The sequence below is a fragment of the Schistocerca nitens genome, chromosome 11, assembly GCF_023898315.1.
Source record: "Schistocerca nitens isolate TAMUIC-IGC-003100 chromosome 11, iqSchNite1.1, whole genome shotgun sequence".
Taxonomy (NCBI): domain Eukaryota; kingdom Metazoa; phylum Arthropoda; class Insecta; order Orthoptera; family Acrididae; genus Schistocerca; species Schistocerca nitens.
The window spans coordinates 192,144,917-192,172,644 of record NC_064624.1 but is presented as its reverse complement, the minus strand read 5'-3'; the positions used below and the strand labels follow the sequence as shown (position 1 = coordinate 192,172,644).

Below are 27,728 nucleotides of genomic sequence, written 5' to 3'. Positions count from 1 at the left end.
ATTCATTTGCTGTTATTACTGCTGAGGAACTGTTTGGCATTATATCAAAGCTGCTTTTTTTTTACATATATTTCATTTTGTACTGAAGTGGTGACCAGGAAGGGGGAGGGGTTGTTTTTTTTTCCAGCCAAATCCCAGCAACCAAGGTGTGTGTGTGTGTGTGTGTGTGTGTGTGTGTGTGTGTGTGTGTGTGTGTGTGAGGGGGGTGGGGGGGAGGGAGGGGGCGTGCGTGTGTGCTTTACTGCCAGGAGACAAGAGATACCCATAGCTCCTTTAGAGGTGGGTTACATTTAAAAATAATTAAAAACTAAATCAGAACAGGATTAAGACAAGGAGATGGGTTGTCACCTACCCTATTCAACTGTGTGTTAGAAAAAGTTATTAGAGAGTGGAGGAAGAAAACGACTGAAGAAGGAATACAAAAAATCAGATTAGGAAGAATAAAGGATGGATTAGAAGTAGATTGCCTCGCTTTTGCTGATGACGTAGCGATTCTGGCAGGAGGTTTGGAAGAAACAGTCAAACAGATCAATATTCTGAATGAAACAGCAGAAAAAGCAGGACTGAAAATCTCCTTTGAAAAGACAGAGTACCTAACCAATGTAAAAGAGGCACCGAACAATATGATTACAAAGTATGGCCAGATAAAGAAGGTTTCTAATTTCAAATATTTAGGGGAAATCATCCAGCCCAATGCTTCAGATAAAGAAGGAAATAAAACAAGAACAAGAAAAATGGAAATGGCATTCCAGCTAACAAAGAATGTGTACAACAAGAAGTCAGTATCAATTAACGCAAAAATAAGGCACTACAACACTGTGATTAAGCCAGAGTGTCTGTATGCATCTGAATGTTTAACAATGAACACTAACAAGGAAATGAAAGGTATAGCAAAAAAGGAGTGAAAAATCATTAGAAGAGTACTTGGGCCGAGGTTTGAGAATGGGACTTGGAAGCTTAGAAGTAATAGAGAAGTGTATGACAAAATTGAGAAAGTTGGAGATACTATTAGGAAGAGAAGAGTAAGCTTTTACGCCCATTTGAAAAGAATGAATGATGAAAGGCTGACAAAGAAAATATTCATGTTTTTTGACAAGAACCCCAGAACCCAAATTACCTGGTTCAAAGAAGTCAAAGCAGACTTAGAGGAGATGGGTATAGGAGAAGATGATATAACCAACAGAGACTTAATGAGAGACAAAATTCAACATTTGGAAGGATTTGAAGTGAAGAAGAGAAGAACTGGAGGAACAGTGTGGACAGAAGACCGAAGGGAGCAGCACAGAGAGAGGATGAAGACATATTGGCAGAAGAGAAAAGAGGAGGAGCGCAATAGGAGAAATGTACATTGAAAAATAGTTGTTTAACGCGTTCCCTAGACGGACAAAATCAGTAAAAAAAAAAAAAAAATTAAAAACTCAACGTACCACTATAACTCACTTAGTTTTGGGTTGATTTGTGCCAGTCTCAGTGACACTTAACCACTACGAATCAGAGTGGCAGTACGATGGGAGTGACTTGTTAAACACGAATCTGGAATGACCGGGGTAATTCCATCCAAAATTGGCACACACACGGCTTGTTATCTGAAATGTAAAATACTACTGGGATAACGTTATCTAAGCACCTTTGGGTGGTAATGGGAAGGGGGTCTCACGAAAACCTAATCGAAAATGACTGATGCTCGTATCAAACCGTAGCTTTTGGAATTGTTTGAAACGTTTGACATTTCACCCACGTAACTGTCATAAGGTACTGTGATTGAAGATCCAGGGAATATAAAAGATCTCTGGAGGGAACATTTTAAGAAACTGTCAAACACTGAGGAGCAGGTACACGAGGAAACAACAAATAATGGAGAAATTGATAGAAGTTGGGAAGCAGAATTAGGAGAATTTACGCGGGAAGAAATGGAAATAGCTGTGAAGAAGATGAATGGGGGAAAGCCCCAGGACCTGATGAAGTATCAGTGGGCGTGATAAGAGCAACAGGTCCAGTGGGAATGCAGTGGCTGTATGGAGTACTATCAAGACTGTGGAGAAACAGTACAGTACCTGATGATTGGAGAAGAGGAGACATTGTTCCCATCTTCAAAAAAGGCAATAAAAGATTTTGTACAAACTACAGAGAAATAACCCTTATGAGTCATACAGTCAAGATTTTTGAAAGAATTTTACTAAATTGAATAAGTGAAAAGATACAGAAGGAGCTGAGTGAAGAACAGTATGGGTTTAGGAAAGGAAGAAGCACGATCGACCTGATATTTTTTGTCCGTCAACTGATGGAAAAAAGTTGGGAGTATAACAAAAGGGTGGTAATGGTTTTTATAGATATAGAAAAGTCATATGACTCAGTTAACAGGGAAAGACTGTGGGAAGAAACGAAGAAGATAGCTATAGAAGATGGATACTTAATGTAATAAAGAGAATGTACGGAGGACACATTTGTAAAATTAGAACACCATGGGGAGCTCTGAATACTTCGAAATAAGACAAGGGCTTAAACTTTTTAATGTTGTGATGGAGGGAATGAATAGGGCAGTTAAAGATACAGTAAAAGAAAAAAACAAAAAGATGATTTTTGCAGATGATATGGTAATATGGGGCGATAAAGAGGTACATGTATAGTTACAGCTTGATGTGTGGAAGGAAATAATGAAAAGGTATGGATTAAAAATAAATAAAGATAAGAGATAAGTAATGGTATTTGGAAGAGACCACTTATTTAGCGAGTGAAATATCTAGTGATGGAAGAATCACAAACGAAATTAATAGGAGGTTACAGAAGGGAGGCAATTTCTACCAAACATTAAAACACCTGATTTGGAATAAGGAAGTTTCAGAAAAAGCAAAACACCTTATGTATAAGAGTTATTACTTCCCTGTCGTTACCTATGGAGGAGAAACATGGACAATGACAGAAAGGGTCTGGAGCAGACTGCTAGCAGGGGAAATGAAATTTCTCAGAGCAGTTAAGGGGAAAACAAGAATGGACAGAGTAAGGAATGTAGATGTTAGAAAGGACCTTATACAAGAAAGTATGAGAGAAGAAAACGAAAAAAAGAGATTAAGATAGTATGGACATGTTAAGAGGATGTGTGGGCAGAGACTTCTCAAAATTATGGAAGAACTAAAGATGGATGGAAAAAGACCCAGAGGGCACCTAAGAACACGGTGGAAAATGGAAGTGAGAATATCTGTGGAAAGGAGATGTGTGATCCGGCAGCAACTAGAGGAAGAAAAGTGGTGGGAGGACCGAGCCAAATGGGAGGACTCGTCAGCACCCAGATCTGGCAGTAGCTGAGCGGGATTCGGATATAGAATAGACTGTCAGAAGGGGGGAAAGGGAGTGATATGTAAAAATAATCTAAGATAATTAACAATTTTCAGAGTCATTAGATTTTTTTGGAGTGAGATCCAGTGACATTTCTTCACTAGAGACAGACTTCAGTCTTCTTTGTTTTTAAAATAGTCTTGTGTTTAAAATAGTACTGGAGTAAATTCATCTGCCGTCTTCCTATCCCAAAGTTGTATACTGACTTCTCTATCTTCTCCTTCAGCTTGTGCACAACCTTTTGAATCACCCTGGGTGCAGAACAGTCAGAAACAGTTGGAAAAGCTTGTAAGGGTGTTGCAAGGTAGCTTGTGCTTGGAAATAATTGTTAAGAAATAAATTTGATATGTTTAATTAGCACTGAAGTTGCACAGTTTCAATTGGCCCACCAGATACAATTCATGTGAGTTGTTCTCCTAGCGTAGATGACATCACACGAGACTGCTCAGCCTTTGGCTCGGGTTTGGTCTTACTACTGTCCCGTGTCCAGTTTTTGCATCTCTCTCTTCTTCGGTTTTAGGAAACCAAACCGAGAACACGTCTGGTGACCCCGTCTCTGGTGGGTTGCTTGAATTTGCATGCATGACAACCTGATTGACTAACTTCAGTTCTAATTAACTTGGACACGGTGCAATGTATATAGTGTTTATAAATGAATATCGGGGTTTTAAAGCTTTATAAATTTTATTACCTTAAAATTACAGTTATAAGTGATATGTCAATTGAAAGAACAACTCAAACAGTTTTACCAAGAACCTTATAAATGTTCAATTTGTGCACTGGCGTAGCGAAGTACGCGATTGGTTGAACTTCACTGTACACGAGCACTGGATAGGCCACGAGGGGCCCAATGACAGGGCTTGCTTTGCGTGGCCTCCACGTTCACCCGACCTAATGCCGTGCGATTTTTTTTCCTTTGGGGCTTCATCGAGGATCTTGTGTACGTGCCTCCGCTACCGGCAGACCTCCCTGAATTAAGAAACCGGATTGAAGCAGCTGTTGCTACCATCACTGAAGACACACTTATCAACGTTGGGAAAGAACTCGGCTGTAGACTTGATGTGTGCCGTGTGACAAATGGTGCTCACATTGAACATTTATACGGTTCTTGGTAAAACTGTTTGAGTTGCTCTTTCATTTGACATATCATTTATAACTAAGTTAAAAACCCGATATTCATTTATAAACACCCTGTATTAAATTTTTTTTGTAGCAATTATTCCTCAGTACGGCCTACTCTATAATAGCCTTACAAGCTTCCCATACAATTTCTCACCACCCTCTAGATGTCTGTTGACAAGTTGGCAACGTATCCATAAATAAAACAGGTGACACAATGAAAACGTCTCAGGTTGTCAGAATGAAGTGCTTTTCTGTCAGTGCAAATAAATACGCCAACAGTAAAAGTTTTAGGTTGTACAAGTGCACGGAGCATAAAGTCTGAACAGAGATGAGCCATTTTAACAGGAACATGCTAAAAACACTTAAAAGTGCCATGTAAATGTGTATTTGCTCATGTGCTCAGACTAAGAAAAAACTAAAAGGTTCACCAAGACTTGAAAAGTGAAAAATAACTCTTTAAGTAAAATTATACACCAAAATCAAATCACCATCTATACTGTATCATATAATAATAATAACAACAACAATAGCAATCAAAGCTTTGCAAAGATCCTTTTTGAATGCATAGACAAACTACTTTGGTAAAAATTTACATTCATACGTAGAATACAGATGTTACACGAACTTTGAGTAATAGCCTTCATATAAAACATGCAGTCAAACCTTCACATATTCGATGCATATGTTGCTTAATGGCATATCTATGTGCAGAAAAATTTCAAATTTTTTATTCTGTAGAGATATTTAGGGGTTCGACAAACCACTGAAGATCCCCCTCTTTGAAGTCTAATACTATTCAATAGAAAAAAATCTCTCTCATGTTACTGCCGGCAACTCTGTATTTACATATAATAATCTGGAAACATTGTATCTGGTCAAGGTGAAAGAAGCAGCATTTGGTAAACTAAATTTTGAGAATTATTTTCCATGTTTTTATTTTGTTTATTTCCAAAGAGCTTACATTTGTTGACTGCATTATGTTGCTTGCCTGAATTAGTCTATTAGTAGATTTAGATGCATGTATGTTCTGTTTGTTGAGCTTTTTGTGCATGCAGAGTAGTTGCTTTACATTAGAATTGCAAAATGTGATTACTTATTGAAGTATGACTGGGTACAATATTGGTTAAGTAATATTATAGGACAGTAACTGAACATGCTTTTGGGTCACAATATAAGTAAATATTTAAAAACATTGTACTTCACATTTAGTTTAATATTTACATCAAAAAACATAATTTCAGTTTTGTGTTTAATTAACCAGTGACTCTTAAATTTATTCTTTATTATTTCTTATTGATTAATGCTGCAAATGATACGTGACAGAAATGATCAGTTCAACTTTTGAATTTGTTAAATCTGGTAGTATCCATTCATTTACTGAAAAATTTCTCTCAAGATTAGTCTCTAGACTATATGGAACAGTTCAGTTGAGATCTAGTGTGAGAAGCAATATTTTCATCATACATATGTTTCATATGAAACAGAAATGAATCGTAGAGAAACGACTGCTGAGATTATTGTGAACATTTGCTAAAGTGTACAGTGCAAAAAAATATAACTCCTATTAAGCTAGGAAGTTTGATACTGGGAGAATGGGGAATTTCTATTGATATTTATTTTTTTGGGAATGCAAGTAATGGGTAGCCTTAGTCAGTAGACAAACAAAAGGGAAAAAATTATGATTTGTGTGTAGTAATAATAAGAAGAAGAATAGTAAGAATAAAACAAAATTAGGCAAATATAGCATATCTGGGAATCTTCCCATATGGAGAATGTCCAGTTACCATAGGTGTGTCCCATAACAGGGACTGGATGTAGCCCGCTGTAATAATTACTGCTCAGCATGAGGATGACATTTATGATCAAGAATGCACAACTGAGCTTATGATAGATTGACTCAAGATGAATTAAACAATTTCAGGCATTTAAACATTTTTTTAAATTATTGTACCCATTTACCAGCACTTTTCAGCTCACATTCCAAACTACGACTATTCCTTTATCATAGTCAGCAAGCCACTTGACATCCATTGCACACTCCAGCAGACTTCTCCACACAATCCAGTCTGCAGCCATATGCACCCCTCCACTCCAGCATGTGTTGTGACATCACATGTCCATCTCCCTCTATCATCAGGTCATTCATTTTTCCTGTCTTCCCCCAGCTCTGTGTAGGGAGTCACTCGCTCACACGCACGTGCGCACGCGCACACACACACACACACACACACACACACACACACACACACACACACACGTTTATTGGTCCAAGCTCAAAAATAGATGTAAAAAATCAATAATAATAATATTGAATGAACACATCATCAGAAAGAAAATTATACAAATTAACAATTAAGCCAATGCACAGACACAAAAAATGTCACAACTAATAATTCTGGGAAGCAGAACAAATGGAGCCAAGATAAACTGTGTGGATTTTGCAGACTATTTTGCAATACTTTCATGAAATGTGGCAGATGTAGTTACTCGTACCAATTTTCTGGATAAATAGTGAATAGAATTGGTCTCAAAATTTCAACAGAAAAAAACAAAGTTCATAAAACACAAAAAATGCAGTAAAACACAAGAAAAACCAACAGCTAAAATATAGAGGATTAGTGAATTTAAATATCTTGGAAAATCTATACAATAGAATGGACACAAAAATTGCAGTTACTGTTAGAGCTAGTAAAATGGAAAGAGCATATGGGCAGATGATTGCTACAACAAGAAATGCATATCTAGAAAAGCAAAACTAAAACAATATAGCACAGTGGTAAAACTGGATTGTTCATATACATGCGAGTGTTCAATCATGAACTATAAGCTGGGCAGGATAGAGGTACTTGAAAGCCGAATTATTAAAAAAAATAATGGGTGCAATACAAACTACAGATGGATGGAAAATGAGAAGTAACCAGGAGATCTATAAAATTATAGAGAAAAATGGCAAAGTGAAGATTAAGCTTCTTTGGACACCTCTATCAAATGAATCAAAACAAGTATTCTTCTATGTCTGGAAAAATAAATCAACAGTGGTGTTCCGAAAGGATAGAGTAAACACATTTTGCGGTAACATGTTTGTTGCTGTTAGAAGCTGTTTATCTTGTCGTGAAATTGAAGTAGATAGTTCCTGTGAGTTAGTATGGGCAGAGGTCACTGTGGGCAATTCGAATAAAATAAGAATTGGATCATTTTACTGACCTCCCTATTCAGATAAAAGGTTCAAAGAAAACTTGAGTTTGATTTCAAACACGTACCCGACTCATACGATTATAGTTGGTGGTGACTTTAATTTACCCTTAATATGTTGGTGAAAATACATGTTTAATTCCAGAAAAATACAAGAGAAGGGAAGTTGCTACTCGCCATGTAGTGGAGATGCCGAGTGGCGATAGGCACAATAAAAAGATTCACACTATCATAGTTTTTAGCCATTAAGGCCTTTGTCAGCAGTAGACACACATACACACACGCACACACACACAGACACTCACGCAAGCGCAACTTGCACACATGTCTGCAGTCTCAGACAGGTGTGCAAGTTGTGCTTGTGCAACTTGCAAAGTGGATGCATATAGCTGGAGACTTGAACCTGGGGAAGAAGACTTTATCTCAATGTAGACAAGTGTAATGTGCTGCAAATACATAGAAAGAAAGATCCTTCATCATTTAGCTACAATATAGCAGGTCAGCAACTGGAAGCAGTTAATTCCATAAATTATCTGGGAGTACGCATTAGGAGTGATTTAAAATGGAATGATCATATTAAGTCGATCGTCGGTAAAGCAGATGCCAGACTGAGATTCATTGGAAGAATCCTAAGTAAATGCAATCCGAAAACAAGGGAAGTTGGTTACAGTACGCTTGTTCGCCCACCGCTCGAATACTGCTCAGCAGTGTGGGATCCGTACCAGATAGGGTCGATAGAAGAGATAGAGAAGATCCAACGGAGAGCAGCGCGCTTCGTTACAGGATCATTTAGTAATCGCGAAAGCGTTACGGAGACGATAGATAAACTCCAGTGGAAGACTCTGCAGGAGAGACGCTCAGTAGCTCGGTACGGGCTTTTGTTGAAGTTTCAAGAAAATACCTTCACTGGAGAGTCAAGCAGTATATTGCTCCCTGCTACGTATATCTCACGAAGAGACCGTGAGGATAAAATCAGAGAGATTGGAGCCCACACAGAGGCATACCGACAATCTTTCTTTCCACGAACAATGCGAGACTGGAGTATAAGGGAGACCGCCACACACCGTCAGGTGGCTTGTGGAATATCGATGTAGATGTAGATATCCAGTACAGATGTCAAATGATGATGATTACGATAATGACAAATCTGTCCATCATTGTGGTATCTAGAAAGTTCAATGTCTTTCGATTAACCTCCCGTAGTTCCAGTAATGCGCTCGTCTGCTGGCTCAAAGTGTCTGTGATGCCTGATTTACTGGTTTGGGTGTCTTTATCTGAACTTTATTTACTAAGAATATCCCATTGTGTCACCTCATTGAATGTCGATCATTATTCTTCTACCTTCTACTTTGGTTATTTTAATAAGAGACTTGGTCTCAGCAGTTACATCTCAGTGAATGGCTACCAGTTACTGCCAGAGGGGGCTCGGCCCAGAACAGCGGTACACGTAGTGACGGAAATGTGTACAAATTCCACAGAGTTCCCAGCGGGCATCCTCCAAGGCGCTTTCTTCAGCGCCGAGCGTCCCAAGTACATGAACTACGGCGCCATCGGCTTCGTCATCGGACACGAGATCACGCACGGCTTTGACGACCAGGTACGTATTTCTTACCTTACAAAAAAACATTGACGAAACCAAACCTACATTTAGATCATTTACAGATTTAGACAAAGCTTTTGACAATGTTGGATTGGAACGCACTGTTCGAAATTCTGAGGGAAGCAGGGGTGAAATCCAAGGAGCAAGAGGGTATCTACAAATTGCACAGGGAGCTGATTGCAATTATTCATATCTAAGGACGTGATAGGAAAGCAGTGGCAGAGATGGGAGTGAGACAGCCAAAGAGAAATTTGGAAAGGGAAATAAAGTTCGGGGGGGGGGGGGGGGGGTGAAAATTATAAAATTTGCTTATGACATCGCAATTCTATCAGAGATGTCAAACTACTTGGAAGAGTAGTTGAATGGAATACACAGTGTTTTGAAAAGAGATTAACATTAAAAATAACACAAGGATAATGGAATCTACGGTAGTTAAGATCCTTAGACGCCAGAAACGCATCTGGCCCAGACGGTATCCCCATAAGATTTTGTGTTGACTATGCTACAAATATACCTCCATTCTTACCGTCATCTATCAGAGATCATCGGAACGGCGGAAAGTTCCACGGGACTGGAAGAAGGCCCAGGTCATAGCAATCTATACAAAGGGCAGAAAATCAGATGCACGTAATTACCGGCCAATTTCACTGACATCGATTTGTTATAGAATCGTGGAACATATTTTGCGTTCAGACATAATGACCTTTCTAGACTCTGAGAAGCTCATCTGCAGAAACCAGCACGATTTTGGGAAGCAGCGGTCATGCGAGACACAGCTGGCCCTCTTTGTGCGTGATATACAACAGGCTCTAGATACCGGCTCCCAGCTTGATGCCATATTTCTCGACTTTAGAAAAGTGTTCGACTCAGTTCCTCACTGTTGCTTGCTACAAAAAGTGTGCACTTACGGTCTATCTGATGACATAAGCGGTTGGATGGAAAGTTTTCTAACAGACAGGGAGTAGTATGTCGTCCTGAATGGGATAACTTCAACAGGAACAAGAGTAACTTCAGGAGTGCCCCAGGGCAGCGTAATAAGTCCTCTGCTTTTTACGATTTACATGAACGATCTGGTTGATGGTATTGACAGCGGCCTTAGACTGTTTGCCGATGATGCTGTAGTCTATAGGAAAGTAGTATTACACGAAAGTTGTGAACAAGTCAATGAGGATTTGCAGAAAATAAATGTGTGGTGTAATGACTGGCAGTTATATCTCAGGAAGTGTAACCTACTGCGTATAACAAGGCAAAAATCCCCATTAATGTATGAGTACAAAATAAATGATCAGTCTTTGGAAGCAGTAACATCAATCAAGTATCTGGGTGTGACTATTTGAAATGATCTCAAATGGAATGATCAGATTACACACGTAAAGGGCAAGGTGAACTCTACATTGCGGTTTATTGGTAGAATCCTGAAGCGATGCAGTCCTTCAACAAAGGAAATAGCTTACAATACGTTAGTTCATCCAGTCTTAGAGTACTGTTCGTCTATATGGGACCCTTACCAGTTGGGTCTGATTCACGAGATTGAGAAGGTCCAAAGAAGAGCAACAAGATTCGTGACTGGTACATTTAGCCATTGAGAGGGTGTTACAAATCCCATAGAAATATCTAAAAACAAAGATGATGTGAATTACCAAACGAAAGTGCTGGCACGTCGATAGACACACAAACAAACACAAACATACACACAAAATTCAAGCTTTCGCAACAAACTGTTGCCTCATCAGGAAAGAGGGAAGGAGAGGGAAAGACGAAAGGATGTGGGTTTTAAGGGAGAGGGTAAGGAGTCATTCCAATCCCGGGAGCGGAAAGACTTACCTTAGGGGGAAAAAAGGACAGGTATACACTCACACACACACACACACACACACACATCCATCCACACATACACAGACACAAGCAGACATTTGTAAAGGCCATACAAATGTCTGCTTGTGTGTGTATATGTGTGGATGGATATGTGTGTGTGTGCGAGTGTATACCCGTCCTTTTTTCCCCCTAAGGTAAGTCTTTCCGCTCCCGGGATTGGAATGACTCCTTACCCTCTCCCTTAAAACCCACATCCTTTCGTTTTTCCCTCTCCTTCCCTCTTTCCTGATGAGGCAACAGTTTGTTGCAAAAGCTTGAATTTTGTGTGTATGTTTGTGTTTGTTTGTGTGTCTATCGACGTGCCAGCACTTTCGTTTGGTAAGTCACATCATCTTTGTTTTTAGATATTTTTTTCCCACGTGGAATGTTTCCCTCTATTATAAATCTCATAGAAAGTTTGAAGTGGGACACACTTGCAGATAGATGACATGCTATACGGAAGGGGCTGCTCACTAAATTCCAAAATCCAATCTTCACTGAGGATGTAGAGCATACATTATTATCACCAACTTTCAAATCATGCAATGATCATCATTCAAAGATAAGGGAAATAAGAGCTCATACTGAGGTGTTCAGACAGTCATTTTTCCCTTGCGCGATCCGCAAGTGGAACAGAGGGGGGGGGGGGGGGGGGGGGGCAATATGACTTAGGCGCGAATTGTGCCCTCGGCCACACACTGCCTGGTGGCTAGTGGAGTATATATGTAGATGTAGATGTAGATTACATTAAGTGGTGATCATAGAATTAGATTAAAATGAAACATCAAAAGGAGCCAAATTATGTTGTTTGGGCAGCAACAAAAATGATTATGCCTGAAGTAGAGAGAAAATGAACTGTTGACTGGTAATAGGAAGAAAAGCATTCTTGGAAAAGAGATATTTGTTAAAGTCAAATACAAACGGAAGTGCTGGGAAAGATTTTTCTGAAGGGATTTGTTAGAAGTGTAGTCTTATGGAAGTGAAATGTCAATGTCATATGCTGTTCAGTTAGTGAGTTACGTGTTCCAATTCTTTCCTTGGACTGATGTGAAACTAATCACACTTTACGTGATATGTGTATATGATTAGTGTTAACATTAATGAATACATTATAATTTTAGTCCAACTCATGCAACTACACTTTTTTTAAAAGTTTCTTTTGTCCCCTATCAGTTTACTTGAAATTCATTGTGGGACTAGCAGCTGCCCAGGAGAAATGATTATAAGTGAGATTTAAAACATGTGTTGCTACCTGTCAGATATTTTATTTTGTTGGGAAAATGATCAAAACTGTTTGCTTCTGTGTACTGAACTTGTTTGAGCTACTGGGAGCTTGAATAATGGATTTAATAAAAGGTCATGTTTCCCTCTAGTGTTGGAGTTATGGACATCACTGTTCGAAAACTGTGATGGGGGAATATAAGCATTGTGACGGTGCAGTGAAAACGCCTAGCTCCTCAAAGAGGTATCTATATGATTTCTGTGATTCTGTGCAGTCACTGTTTGCTTTCTAAGTGATGAGTTACCACAGAAAATTATTCCATGAGACATTATTGAGTGGAAACACACATATTCAGACAAGAAGAGAATGTGATCTTTGGAAATGAGGTGCTCTAGAAGAATGATGAAGATTAAATGGGTAGATTGAGTAAGTACCTAATGAGAAGATACTGAACTGAGTTGGCAGAAAAAGAAATTTTGACTAAAAGGAAGGATTGTTTGGTAGTACACATCCAGAGGCATCGAGAAATCATCAATTATGTTTTGGGGTAAGTGTTGTGGAGGGAGACCAAGAGATGAATACAGTAATCAGGTTCAGAAGGATACAGGCTGCACTAGCTATTGAAGATGATGAAGCTTGAAGCTTGCACAGGATAGAGTAGCATAGATATTTGTGTCAAACCAGTCTTCAGCCTGAATACAACAGTATCAGTCATATACCGGTATACTTGTGAGTATTGCACTGGAAGTCACGATCAAAGCTTCGCTACAACTGAAATTCTAACAATGCAATAAAAATGAATGCATTTCCGTAATTGACAGGCTTTCACCGAGTATTGGCACACTAAGTCGTCACTAATTTATGTCACATGACCACAGGCTTTATTTACAAAATGGCTGTCATCAGCTATTCATTTCGGCAACATACTGTTATTGAATCCTTAGTGAAACAAGAAAAACCTTTCCTGAAATTAATCTCAGACTGCAGTGTGCATATAGAGGTCTGTGCCGCGACTGCTACAACATTAATGGATCACTTCAAATGTGAGAATACAAGCAGCTGAGGTGAGCTTTGTACCAGTAATCTTAACTGCATCTCCAGTATAGAGTAATGAAAGATCGGACGAGTTCGTTACTCTCACTATAAATGAATCCCAACAAAACTTGTAATACGATAAACTGCAGTGAAGGAAATAATTCAAAGCTTGGGTTATCAAATAGTTTTCCCCACTGAATCGAGTTCCAGTTCGAAAATATTTTTCTGCACAGGCAACATACCATTTGGCGCCGGTCCCCCGAGCCTCTCACATAATCTTTCCTTTTCGTGGGCTCTTGGTAAGACCTATAAAAAAATCTGAATCTAGTGATAATGAAAATGAGTTATTTCTTTTCAAATAAGTACTGCATAAACATACCTTCATCAAAAAAATTAATTCTAGTGCTAAATATTAAAAGAAGAAACAATTTATTTTTATTTAACACAATTTCTGACACTGAAAAAGCTTTTAGTGAAATCAGGAAGAACTAGATTTATTATACTACTTTGACATCAATAAAAATGTGCTGTCTATAAAACTAAGAGTCAAGAATGAAAATATAAAATTTCTGCATTTTGTATTATTATTTTATTTTTCAGTTAAATACTGAAACTTTTCAATTCTATAACTTACAAATTATTTCACTTTCCATGGAAATAATTTCGACAGACATACAATAAATGCATTACACCTTCTAATTTTGCATTGAAGTGTTAAACCGAAGCACTGTTGAATTCCCTAAATTGTGTGTTACTTGTGAATAAAACTGAGCAGTAAATACTTCAATTTTAGAAAATTTTCCATGAAAGTAGTTGAAAATTGACATTGACGAATATGCTCAAAATTTTTATACAGGGTAGGCTAGAATTAAAACCCCATTAAAAGTTGTTTATAATTTTTTTAATATTTAACCAGTTTCCATGAAACAAAACACATTGTGTTCCTTACAGTGGTAGAATTGTTATGCACAGCTAAAATTCAGCATAAGCAGCACAATTATCTACCAGTTTCTGTAAACGGACACGGATATTTGTGACAGATGTCCGTGGATGAAAATTCAACTCTTTCTTCAATAATATTCAGATTGTGTGTCGATTTGCAAGATGCCTGATGACTTTGAGTGAACATTTCCTGAACCCCTTACACATTTTCCTCTGTCCCGGATGTTAAGGGTCGACCATGTCTGCTAATCTGTGATGCAGAACCTGTGTTCGTTAGCTTCAAATGGCAGGTCCATACAGCTTCTGCATCTACCGAGGCACGAGCTCCTTTCACACTATGCCACCATCCGTGCAGTTGTACCACGGATTCCCATATTTCGTACCGAGTGACAGCTGAGCCGACTCACGAAGAGTTAGACGGTGCACCGTGGTCTGCCATTGGTACCTGCAGTGACATAAATGGGATATAGTGTAATAAATTCTACCATTGTGGGCAAACAAATTATTTGTTTCATGAAATCAGTTATGTATTAAAATGTTATAAACAATTTCCAGTAGGGAGGTAATTTTCACCCACCCTGCATATGCAACCAAAAATGATAACACAATTTGTGTGTGAAGCAAAACAGAAATATTCTGTTGATAACATTATACATAACTGCAACAGTTGTTCAGTTATATGTGCTGACAATGTATCCCTTGGATCCACTTATATTAGAACTTTTTTTTTTTTTTGCTTTTATTATTGCAAACTTAGATCAATATAAGGTTTTGCTGCTAATCATGATACATCTGTATACTTAAACCACTTGTGATTACCTGCCATGTTGTTGTTGTTGTGGTCTTCAGTCCTGAGACTGGTTTGATGCAGCTCTCCATGCTACTCTATCCTGTGCAACCTTCTTCATCTCCCAGTACCTACCGCAACCTACATCCTTCTGAATCTGCTTAGTGTATTGATCTCTTGGTCTCCCTCTACGATTTTTACCCTCCACGCTGCCCTCCAATGCTAAATTTGTGATCCCTTGATGCCTCAAAACACCTACTTTACTTTACCTGCCATGTATGTTGCTCTAAAACCACAAATATCAGAGAGGAAACACCCACCCCAAGAATTTTTCAAAAAATTTTGTAGTGAAACAGATAATCTTTTGATCAGTATTTTGACAGGTGACGATAGTCAGAAGCCTCTGTACTTCCGCCTCGACTGACATCTCTGCCCAAACTCTTTGCCTTTACATATGTCTGCTTGTGTCTGTATATGTGCGGATGGATATGTGTGTGTGTGCGCGCGCGAGTGTATACCTGTCCCTTTTCCCCCCTAAGGTAAGTCTTTCCGCTCCCGGGATTGGAATGACTCCTTACCCTCTCCCTTAAAACCCACATCCTTTCACCTTTCCCTCTCCTTCCCTCTTTCCTGACGAAGCAACCATTGGTTGCGAAAGCTAGAATTTTGTGTGTGTGTTTGTGTGTGTCAGATGCATCATTCTGCTGCCAGTTGCAACAGTTTTCGATGGAACTGAACAAAGAGCAGGGAGAATGGCTACTCAAAAAGAAGGAACATATTTCAAACTACAAAAGATCGAAATTTTTATGTGTTCAGTGTGAGCACCACAAATATCAAAATGGTGGCTCATTTCTTACACACATGAAGCAGCTGGTCGCTCTTCATTGTATTTACAGCCTCAACAGTGCGATGTGACAGACTTTCAAGAGTGTCAGGTATACGGGGGATAGAAATGCGATCTTTTACGTAACTGCACGGATAAAAGCCACAAGATGTGACGTCTGGGACATCTGATTGGAAGAGGAGGAGCAGAAGATGAAATTCATCGCCAGCGGCCCCCAAAGTCTCCAGACCTAGCACCCTGTGAGTTTTATCTGTGGGGTTACGTAAAAGACCACATTTTTATCCCCCTTGTGCCGGATGCTCTGAAAAGTCCGCAACATTGCATTTTCGAAGCTGTGAATTCGATAACGAGTGACCAGATGCTTTGTATGTCAGGAAATGAACAACTGTTTTCATATTTGTGGTGTAACACCTGGTGTTCACATTGAACACACAAAAGTTTGAACTTTACCTTTTCAGGAAAGTTGGAATTGTGTTTTTATCTTTTGTAGTTTGAAATGTGTAGCTTCTTTTTTAATAGCCCTATATTATTACAAAGTACATTGGTTAAGACACATGGCATGCCTGGAATGATTTTTTGGTTTAACTCTCTATTGCTGGATTTATGAAAGAAAAAAAGAGTACCGGAACAAAAACTGGAACATCCAAATTGTTTCCTACAATAAGACATTGCAAGAAGAGAAATTACTTATTTATGATTTGATGGAGATACAGTTTAACAGAACATTGTGTTGTAGAAGGGGCGCATTATGACAAACAGTCCAGCTCCTTAAGCTGACTGGCATCAAAGGAACAACAAGGTTTGGAGAATTCATTGTGGCTTCAAAATAATTTCAGGGATAATTTCCTAAAAATTTTGAGCAGACTGACAATCTTTCGTCTGTTTTTGAGAGCTTTGCCATTTCAGTTGAAAGTGCCCCTGTGTACGTGCAGATGTAGATGATTGATCTCCAGTGTAATTTCCGTTTTAAAGACAAATGCTTTTACGGTACAACTGTGTAGGACGTCTAGATTGTTTCCCTCTGGTAGACTTTCCACATCTACATAACGAGGTTGTAAAAGTGCTTCAACATTTCGATCAACGTTGGTGTGGGAAAGACCTTTCTCGACCACGAAACTAAAGAAGTCACTATTTAGTGGCAACTCGAGTGGGAAAATCTGTGAAATTATCTGCATCTCTCTATACGTTGACAGATTGTTGCGGATAAAAATTATGTCTCCAGTGTGCCAGAAATATTAGGGTCACTTCAAAAGAAATGCACACTATTTTTGTAAAAATACAGTTTTCATTCTGCATGTGTGAAAGTTTTACAGTGTATAGATACAGCCTTCCCGCTTGTTTTCAAACTTAGTTCAACCTGTTCCCGTGAGTGGCGCCGTCACAGCACGTCTTCAAGATGGCTGCTACACTTGACGTTTGTCAGAAGCAACGTGCTACCATACAATTCCTGTGCTGTGAAAACGAGACAGTGGGAAACATCCACAAGAGGTTTAAAAAGCTGTACGGAGATGCTGCTGTCGATCGCAGTACAGTTCGTCGGTGGGCAAGCAGGCTACGTGATGAAAGAGGGCACGGCAGTATTGAGGATTGTCCTCGCAGCGGCAGGCCTCGTACTGCACACACTCCAGACAATGTGCAGAGAGTTAACGAATTGGTGACTGCTGACAGACGCATCACAGTGAACGAATTGTCATGCTACGTTGGGCTAGGGGAAGGAAGTGTTTGCAGAGTACTGAAAGTGTTGGTGTTAAAAAAGATTTGTGCCGTTTGGGTTCCCAGGATGTTGACAGTGTCCCACAAAGAAACAAGAAAAATGGTATGCACAAACTTCTGGAACAGTACAAGAATGGTGAAGATGAATTTCTTGGAAGAATTATGACAGGTGATGAAACATTGCTCCATCATTGTTCTTCGATTCCGAAGGACTCTCACTTGTGGACATCGTGCCAAGTGGAACCACCGTAAATTCCGATGCATATGTGTCGACACTGAAGAAACTTCGAGCTCGACTGAGTCGTGTTCGACCACATCGGCAAAAGCAGGATGTTTTGCTGTTGCACGACAATGCACGGCCACATTTCAGTCAAAAAACCGTGGAAGTGATCACAAAACTCGGATGAACAACACTGAATCACCCGCCTTACAGTCCTGACCTGGCTTCGTGAGACTATCATCTCTTTGGGAAACTGAAAGACTCTCTTCATGGAACAAGGTTTGAAATTGACGACTCCCTTGTGCATGCTCCCAAACAGTGGCTCCAACAGGTTGGTCCAGAATTTTACCGTGTTAGTATAGGGGTGCTGGTTCCAAGATGGTGTAAGGCAGTTGAGAGGGATGGAAATTATGTGGAGAAATGAAAATATTGTTCCTACAGGATGAATCTACACACTGTAAAACTTTCAAACATGTAGAATAAAAGATGGATTTAAAAAAAAAATAGTGTGCACTTCTTTTGGGGTGACCCCCGTATTAAATAATAATGAAAAGTTCCCCTCCTTGTGCTCAGACAGCCAGCAGTGGCAGTGGGAGAAATTCACCGGCTGGGCTGAGTGCGGTGGCACCTCGGTCTGGGCACAGCCTGACAGCCGAATTCTTGGCCAGCCAGGTATAGTGTAGTGCGCAGTTTGCTAGCTTGCAGAATGGGGGCGTGAGCCAGACGTAGACCTAACCAGTGCAGCAGAATAACGACTCTCGCTCTGGTACACTGCCCAGATAGATTGATGGTTTCTGGTGTTTTCCCATGCTCAGGTAGCCAATTGCTGGGCTGGACCACACTTTCTGCCTCAGAAAATACGCTACTGGCCATTAAAATTGCTACACCAAGAAGAAATGCAGATGATAAACCGGTATTCATTGGACAAATATATTATACTAGAACTGACATGTGATTACATTTTCACGCAATTTGGGTGCATAGATCCTGAGAAATCAGTACCCAGAACAACCACATCTGGCCGTAATAATGGCCTCGATACGCCTGGGCATTGAGTCAAATAGAACTCGGATGGCGTGTACAGGTACAGTTGCCCGTGCAGCTTCGACACGATACCACAGTTCATCAAGAGTACTGACTAGCGTATTGTGATGAGCCAGTTGCTCGGCCACCATTGACCAGACGTTTTAGATTGGTGACAGATCTGGAGAATGTGCTGGCAGGGCAGCAGTCGAACATTTTCTGTATCCAGAAAGGCCCGTACAGGACCTGCAACATGCGGTCATGCATTATCCTGCTGAAATGTAGGGTTTCACAGGGATCGAATGGAGCATAGAGCCACGGGTCGTAACACATCTGAAATGTAACGTCCACTGTACAGAGTGCTATCAATGCGAACAAGACGTGACCGAGACGTGTAACCAATGGCACCCCATACCATCACACCCGGTGGTGATATGCCAGTACGGCGATGACAAATACATTCTTCCAATGTGTGTTCACTGCGATGTCGCCAAACACGGATGCGACCATCGTGATGCTGTGAACAGAACCTGGATTCATCCGAAAAAATGACGTTTTGCCATTCGTGCACCCAGGTTCGTCGTCGAGTACACCATCACAGGCGCTCCTGTCTGTGATGGAGTGTCAAGGGTAACCGCAGCCACAGTCTCTGAGATGACAGTCCTTGCTGCTGCAAACATCGTCGAACTGTTCGTGCGGATGGTTATTGTCTTGCAAACGTCCCCATCTGTTGACTCAGGGATCGAGACGTGGCTGCACGATACGTTACAGCCGTGCGGATAAGATGCCTGTCTTCTCGACTGCTAGTGATACGAGGCCGTTGGGATCTAGCACGGCATTCTGTATTACCCTCCTGAACCTACCAATTCCATAGTCTGCTAACAGTCATTGGATCTCGACCAATGCAAGCAGCAATGTTGCGATACGATAAACCGCATTCGCGATAGGCTACAATCCGACCTTTATCAAAGTCGGAAACGTGATGGTACGCATTTCTTCTCCTTACACGAGGCATCACAACAACGTTTCACCAGGCAACGCCGGTCAACTGCTGTTTGTGTATGAGAAATCGGTTGGAAACTGTCCTCATGTCAGCATGTTGTAGGGGTCGCCACCGACACCAACCTTGTGTGAATGCTCTGAAAAACTAATCATTTGCATATCACAGCATCTTCTTCCTGTCGGTTACATTTCGCATCTGTAGCAACTCATCTTTGTGGTGTAGCAATTTTAATGGCCAGTAGTGTATCATAAGGGAACTGTGAGATAACGTGCAGAGCAAAGTTCACAGCGCACACACAGATGGTGCACTTGTGTCACCTCCCTGAGAGGGGGGGGGGGGGGCAGTGTAAATATGGATGCTAATTGGCCGCCACATTTTTACCTGTTTTGTATTTACTATTGTAGGAGTAGTGAGCGAGGTGGTGGTGTTATCCTAGTTTATTTAGTAGCATAATTATTTGCTGGCAGAAATACAGTAGGTTTTGGTGCATTTTGCATATCCCTTGTCAGTTAATTTTATTGTCAAGGAAAGTATTGTGTTGCAAGTTGTATCTGCAGAGATTGATTGTCACAGTAGATTTTCACATCAGTTTTTGTATACTAATTTTTGATAGTTGAGGGACTTAATGAATGTAAATAATGAAGCTTAATTTTCAAGGACAGAAAAGGTGAAATTCTGGGTGTCCCACAATTCACTCCACACACCTGTGTTTAATGTGTAGCTCCCAGAAGTTTCATTGGTGTATGTTTATTTGTTGTTGTTCAGTGCTGTATTGAGTAGAACGCTGTGTTGTATTGCACAGTTTGCGAATTTCAAGATGGCTGAGTTAGAGGAGCAATGTGTTTGCAATAAATTTTGTGTGAAACTCAAGATAACCAAATGATGCAAGAAACCTACAGTGATGAGTACTTTAGCCATTCTCAGCATTACAAATGGTTCACACGGTTTAAAAATGGCCAGACGGAAGTTAAAGACGACCCTCGATCATGACACCCTTTGATGTCTGCCAATAAATTCATGTCAGGAACATCAGTGAAAATGTGCATCCCCACAATTGAAGACAGACTGTCAGAGAGGTTGCAGAAGAATGTAACATTTCAGTTGGATCATGTCATGAAATCCTACAATAGCATCTTGGAATGCTTTGTGATGCTGCCAAGTCCATCCCACAGCTCAGGAGTCGAGACAATAAAGATGAGATGTAGGTCTACAGTTATGATGTTGAGACCGAGGTTCAATCTTCAAAATGGGCCAGGAAAGGTTCTCTGAGACTTTGAAGGATTAGTTCACCATGAATTGTGCCACAGGATAAACTGTTAATCAGTGGTACTATCGAGACGTGTTGCGACGCCTGCGAGAAAATGTGAGATGGAATGGCCTGAAATGTGGCGAGACAATTCGTGGTTCTTGCCTCATGATAACACACCCACACATTCACCCCTGTTGGTGGTGGCTATTGCACACAAAAGAAATCATGTGCTGCATCATTCTCTGTACTCTACAGACCCGGCCCCTGCAGACACTTTTTTTTATTTCCAAAGTTGAAAACCCTAGTGAAAGAATGAAAAGCTGCAATGATAGACCAGATAAAAGAAAATTTACAGATGGTGCTCCACGTGATCCACCAAGAGGCGTACACAGGTTGCTTCCAGAAGTGGAGAAGGCATTGAGAGCAGTGTATCAATTGTAGAGGAAAATATTTCGAAGGAGACCGTGAACAATGAGTAAAAGGCAAGTGTAGAAGAATTTTGAGGACAAAGTTCCAGAATTTTTTGAATGGACCTCAGAAGCAGAAAGAAATTATAAAAGTCGAATGATTTGAGCTCACACAGATACTTAGCAATCATCATTCAGCCTGCTTACGATTCGTGACTAGAGCAGAAGAGAGGGAGTGGGGGTGCAACATTCATAAACAAAGTATCTCTGTGACACACCGTATAATGGCTGGTGGAATATAAATGTAGATGGCTAACAGTCTACTAATAAAAACCGTCACATCGTCAACAATTTATTACAGTTCTGTAGCAACATACCTGTAACTGTTTAGCTATTTAGGGAACTGTATGTTTGTAAAGTGTTATAATCTTGTAAGCATATTTATGTAACTGTGGCAACAGAGCTTTAACTTGATCAAAAAACTGCAGGGCCGTCAGTTTGACAAGGATGGCAACCTGGTGGACTGGTGGGACCCTGTCACCCGTGATGAGTACCTGAAGAAGGCAGAGTGCATTATCTCGCAGTACGGGAACTACACTGACGATCAGACAGGCATGCACGTGAGTACACTTGCTTTTTCGGCCAAGCGCCTCCTTTTCCAAACGTATTACGCACCGTATTCAATAGTTAACTCCCAGTTTTGAAATAAATTTTGTGAGTCTTGTTTTTCCTTATTATATTAATCACAGATTTGGCGAACAATCACATCACCTTGCACATTTGTCTACCCCATTTGGCTGCTAACAATTCTGGTGAAGTTGCATTTGACTGACCCATTTGACTAATTATTCCAATGAAAATGAATCTCCCCTGGCACAGACGACTTGTCCATTTGATTAATCACCATTCTGCATCTCATCTCTACATTTGATTTACAGCATGTGACACATCTCAAATATTCAGCTGCAATAGCTGACTACTCATCATTCTATTAAGCATCCATTTCATCTGCCACATTTGAGTGTCCAATTTGACTAACCATTTCAACCAAGACCAATGTCACATGGCACAGTAGACTGCCCCGTTTCATTAATCACGAATCCAATGAAGAGATGCACCTCATTCAGGACATTTTCTACCACTCATTCAGGACATTTTACTAACACATTTCACTGATCATTCTGATGAGGATGCATCTTATGTGGCACTTTTGGCAGCTCGTGTTTGACTAATCACCGTTATGGCAAGGATGCATCTCATCTTCCATATGTGTTTGTCTAATTTGACTAAATCATTTTGATGGATGTTCATTTCAACTGTCACATTTGACTGCCAAATGTTACTAATTGCCATTAACATTTTCCTTATCTGGTACATTGGTTTGACACGTGTGACAAATCACCATTGTGGTGAAAATTCGTGTCCTTGTGGCCTATTTGACAGCTCCATTTGTCCAATAATTTCAGTGAATGTGGATTTCTTACAGCACATTGTGTCATTTTACTGATCACTTGTTCAATGAAGGTTTATTTCATCTGGCACATTCAACTATTCTGTTTGTGTAATCATAATGCTTGTGATGATCCATCTCATCTGGCATACTCTGTTGATCCCGCCTGACTAATCACCGTTCCAAAGAGGAAACACCTCATACGCCATATTTAACTGCTTCATTCCACTAATATCACTATTCCGATAAAGATCTGTCTCGTCCGAGGCACTTCACTTCGTGAGTCCTTTGTGGTAGGATCACTCTGTATACTGTAACACTGTAGGGTAGCTCAGTATCCATCTGTTCTTCAATGTATATGTTCACGGAAACAGCAGAATATGCACACACCTTCATTTTCACCTTGTAGACCTTGTCAAATCCATGGGTAATCAGCAGGAGAATATGAAAAAAAAAAAAAAAAAAAAAAAAAAAAAAAAAAAAAAAAACATGGACGAATTAAGACGATTGACGGTGTCACGTTGCAGCTTAACGGGATCAACACGCAAGGGGAGAACATCGCAGACAACGGCGGCATCAAGGAGGCGTACCGCGCTTACCTCGCCCTGGAGCGCCGCAACGGCAAATCCGAACCGAGGCTGCCCGCACTGTCCGGATTGTCTCCGCGACAGATGTTCTGGGTGTCCGCCGCACAGACTTGGTGCTCCAAGTGAGTACTGGGAGCCCCGCCTTACACCCACTGTGTGTTTGTGTTCCTGAGGCTGTATCAGCACTTTGTGGCAAGAAAATGCGTGATCCCTACAAACGGTCGATGCAGCTCCACTGGGTACGGAGGACACAGCACGTTACTTTGCACAGAAGATTTCTCGGTACAAAAGACACGACAACACCGTCGGGTGGAGAGTCATTGCCGAGAGTAGCAGTAACTTTAGGTCTGCCCCAGGGAAGTGTATTGTGGTGAGATTGCTGATCGTGTAGTATACAGGGTGAGTCACTAACTATTGCCACTTAGAATAACTCTGAAAGTATGGTAGTAGCTGTAAAGTTTGTGGGACAAATGTTGCCTGGAACAATGGGGACCACAATATGACTTTGGTTTTTTTGTTGCTATGTGGGGTCGCGTCAGAGAAATGAAGGTCAGCCTTTCTTTTTTTCTTTTTCTTTTTTTTTTAATTTAATTTAATTTTTTTTTTTATTAAATGGGATGCTATGGTTTGGTATTTATTTTCTGATAGGAGCTATTGAGACAAATCCAGTAATGTGTAACAGTAAAGTCTTTGAAGGTCAACAAAGGTCACAAAGGCGGCATGGATATCCGTTTACAGGAGGTGTTCGAAGTGGTGACCATTATTACCAGTGCAGTGCTGCGATCTTCTTATCATGGATTAAGTGGTATTGCTTATCACTTCGGCACTTATTGAAGCACGTGCTCTGACAATTCTCTCTCGTATATCTTGCAAATAGTAAGTATTCACTGAATACATGCCATTGACATGTAAACACCATTCGACGGTTTCGCAATACAACCCTAATAGGAATGTTAAGACTAGAATCATTGAATCAAGTGAATGTGAATGATGTATTCCTTCGAAGAACAAGTCGATACGCTTCTCATTTACAGAGAATGCCAACGAAATTCAGTGAGAGCTAGAGACTTATACGCTGAAAGATATCCTCAGTGTACTCACCCTACACGTCATACATTTAAATATGTGTACGATAAATTGAGAACAACTGGATCTTTAACGCATCGGAAACATATTTGACAGAGGAAAGTTACTAACGAGGAAACGGAAATTGGTACTCTCGCCACTGTGGTTCGAGATCCTTGTGTTAGCTCGTGTCAGATCACGAGGGAATCTGGCATGAGCCAGAGTAGTGTTGTTCTTGTTCTGCATTGGCGTAAATATCGTCCTTACAATATCAGTCTCCTTCAAGAATTAACTGGTACGGATTGTATGCAGCACATTGAATTCTGCCGATGGGCTCAACTTCAGATTCAGAGGGATGGCTCGTTTATTAATTTGATTTTATTCACTGACGAGGCTACATTCACGAATCGTGGAAATGTTAATTTGCATAACACGCATTATTGGGCAACTGAAAATCCATGTTTGCTGTGGCAAGTTGCACACAAAAAACCGTGGTCAGTGAATTTACAGTGTGGGATTCTGGAGGACAGAATTATAGGCCCCTATTTCACGGAAGGACATTTTAATGGTAGGAAGTACACCACATTACTGCAAGAAACATTAGGTCTGTTACTGAAAGAAATACTTTTAGGAACAAGGAACAGAATGGGTGTCCAACACATTTTTCGCTGATGACTTGAAATGAGTTGCAGAGACAATTCCCAAATCATTGGATTGGATGCAGAGGAGACTTGTCATGGCCGGCTTGTTCACCAGACTTGACAGCTCTGGATTTTTTCTTGTGGGGATTCGTAAAAGACATTGTTTATAAAGACGTTCCAACTACACGTGAAGATATGCGAGTGAGAATTATCAGAGCATGTGCTTCGGTAAGTGCCGACGTGATAAGGAATACCACTCAATCCGTGATAAGAATATTGCAGCACTGCATTGATACCAATGGTCATCACTTCGAACACCTTCTGTAAATGGATGTTCACGCCACCTTTGTTGACCTTCAAAGATCTTACTGTTACACATTGGATTCATCTCAATACCTGCTATCAGAAAATAAGTACCAAACTATAGCATCCCATTTTAAAAAACAAAGTTGACCTTCATATTTCTGAAGTGACCCCACCTAGCAACAGAAAACTAATGTCATGTTATGGCCCCCATTGTCCCATGCAACTTTTGTCCCACAAACTTTTCAGCTCATACTTTCAGAGTTATTCTTGGTGGCAATAGTTAGTGACTCACCCTGTATTAATGACGTACCAGGCAATATTAGTAGTAACCTCAGACTGTTAGCAGATGCTGCTTTTGTCTGTAGTGATGTATTACTTAAAATAAGCTGCATGAATTCTCTGGCATCTCTTGATAAGATTTCAAAGTGGTGTGTTTATTGATAACTTCCTTTAAATGTTCAGAAGCATAGAACTATACACTTCACAAAAAATAAAAGAAACATAGTACTCTGAGGTAACTACCTGTACGTACCAATGGTAATCATTCAAAAACTAGCTAGGAATGTATTACAACCCCTTATGTATTGCCCTTAGGGACTGTGGAACCAATAGTAGACTAATTACACCACATATACGGGCATATAATCAGTCCCACATTCCATAGGTGAATTCAACTTGGAACAAATCATAATTTTTCGTGCAGTGGAAAATATCCTATATCACACACTTCACAATACTTTGCAGATCGTAGATTGTATGTAGATGTAGAAAATATTGTAGCAGCATGGGTGGCAAAAATTGTAGAGGGAAACCAAGGCCTGACTACAATATACAGGTGTAGTAATTACTCATAGGTAAAGAGGATTGCATGGATTAGATTAGTGTGGAGAACTGCATCAGACCAATCCTCATACTGTGCACCAGAAACATGTTCATGTATGTGAGGTGTGTATGTTTGTGCAGTATGTATGTGTGTTTCTGTGGTGTGTCTGTCTTTGTAAAGTGTCTGTGCTAATTTCCATAGTGTGTGTATGTATTGGCACAGTATGTTTTTGTTGTGGGTATTTCTGTTTGTACATGTATATACACTCCTGGAAATGGAAAAAAGAACACATTGACACCGGTGTGTCAGACCCACCATACTTGCTCCGGACACTGCGAGAGGGCTGTACAAGCAATGATCACACGCACTGCACAGCGGACACACCAGGACCCGCGGTGTTGGCCGTCGAATGGCGCTAGCTGCGCAGCATTTGTGCACCGCCGCCATCAGTGTCAGCCAGTTTGCCGTGGCATACGGAGCTCCATCGCAGTCTTTAACACTGGTAGCATGCCGCGACAGCGTGGACGTGAACTGTATGTGCAGTTGACGGACTTTGAGCGAGGGCGTATAGTGGGCATGCGGGAGGCCGGGTGGACGTACCGCCGAATTGCTCAACACGTTGGGCGTGAGGTCTCCACAGTACATCGATGTTGTCGCCAGTGGTCGGCGGAAGGTGCACGTGCCCGTCGACCTGGGACCGGACCGCAGCGACGCACGGATGCACGCCAAGACCGTAGGATCCTACGCAGTGCCGTAGGGGACCGCACCGCCACTTCCCAGCAAATTAGGGACACTGTTGCTCCTGGGGTATCGGCGAGGACCATTCGCAACCGTCTCCATGAAGCTGGGCTACGGTCCCGCACACCGTTAGGCCGTCTTCCGTTCACGCCCCAACATCGTGCAGCCCGCCTCCAGTGGTGTCGCGACAGGCGTGAATGGAGGGACGAATCGAGACGTGTCGTCTTCAGCGATGAGAGTCGCTTCTGCCTTGGTGCCAATGATGGTCGTATGCGTGTTTGGCGCCGTGCAGGTGAGCGCCACAATCAGGACTGCATACGACCGAGGCACACAGGGCCAACACCCGGCATCACGGTGTGGGGAGCGATCTCCTACACTGGCCGTACACCACTGGTGATCGTCGAGGGGACACTGAATAGTGCACGGTACATCCAAACCGTCATCGAACCCATCGTTCTACCATTCCTAGACCGGCAAGGGAACTTGCTGTTCCAACAGGACAATGCACGTCCGCATGTATCCCGTGCCACCCAACGTGCTCTGGAAGGTGTAAGTCAACTACCCTGGCCAGC

At 40.9% G+C, this 27,728-nt stretch overlaps 1 protein-coding gene across 4 annotated transcripts in view; it reads left to right on the top strand.

Annotated features, from left to right (window-relative positions):
* The window catches only part of LOC126213477 (neprilysin-2-like), a 614,003-nt gene that overhangs the window by 578,233 nt on the left and 8,042 nt on the right, over positions 1–27,728 (top strand). For all 4 annotated transcript variants that reach the window (XM_049941253.1, XM_049941250.1, XM_049941251.1 and 1 more), the window contains 3 exons: positions 9,126–9,244; positions 22,035–22,166; positions 23,524–23,705. In XM_049941253.1, the coding sequence (XP_049797210.1) occupies positions 9,126–9,244; positions 22,035–22,166; positions 23,524–23,705 (433 nt within the window). The remainder of the gene's footprint in view (positions 1–9,125; positions 9,245–22,034; positions 22,167–23,523; positions 23,706–27,728) is intronic.